Source organism: Morone saxatilis, unplaced genomic scaffold (assembly GCF_004916995.1).
Source record: "Morone saxatilis isolate NCDOM2014 unplaced genomic scaffold, NCSU_SB_2.0 Contig2, whole genome shotgun sequence".
Lineage (NCBI taxonomy): Eukaryota > Metazoa > Chordata > Actinopteri > Moronidae > Morone > Morone saxatilis.
In genome coordinates, this window is record NW_023339762.1 from 1,266,346 (window position 1) to 1,267,066 (window position 721).

The following is a 721-nucleotide window of genomic DNA, read 5'->3' on the forward strand; positions in this document are numbered from 1 at the left end:
GCTTTGGCCCTACTCCGGAGAAGGACCATCTTGGGTACAGTTCGGCGTGTTAGAAGTTATAATGTAAATGTAAGTCAGCATGGCATGGCTTGACTTGGCGCGGCCAAAAGTGCTAGTGTAGTAACAAGCTCTAGACAAAGACTACTGTTTGGTTTAATCTTTATAAGCACTTCATGTTACCACACTGGATTGTTTTTTCTGTGTGGTAAATAGTAACCATTTACCAACAGTATGTAAATGCTGCACTGAGCCACAGGGATCAGGACATGTTCTTGAACCACTCAGGTACCTTCAACTGCTTCTCCTCTTTGATCCTCTGCTCCTTAGCGTTGGGGGTGAGAATGAAGATAGGTCCAGACCGATCTTCCTCATCCTTCAGGTTTTTGGCTGCAGGCTTCTTAGCAGCTGCACCCTGTAGGGGTGGGAGGCAACAACACAGTGTGCGAGGGGGAGAGTGAGTGAACGAATGTGCTGTGTGTGGATGTGTACTTACAGCTGTGTGTAATCAGGTTTTCTCGTGATTTTTTTTTTTTTATATGATGTGGCATGTAATAGTTGTGTAGGTGACAGGCATAAGTAGAAACAAGAGATAAAAAGGGGTGTTATGCTGAAAAGATCTCAGTGCAGGTTAATATATAAACAGTGTGACATTATTCTGAAACACATTTGGTAACACACACACACACACACACACACACACACACGCACACATGCAGTGGAG

General features: G+C 44.1%; 1 protein-coding gene across 1 annotated transcript in view; it reads right to left on the bottom strand.

The window, feature by feature from the left end:
* Positions 1-721, bottom strand: part of ckap5 (cytoskeleton associated protein 5) — a gene marked incomplete at both ends in the record, with an annotated part of 27,871 nt that overhangs the window by 2,508 nt on the left and 24,642 nt on the right. The window contains 1 exon segment of the mRNA XM_035665101.1: positions 290-412. Coding sequence (XP_035520994.1) covers positions 290-412 — 123 coding nt within the window.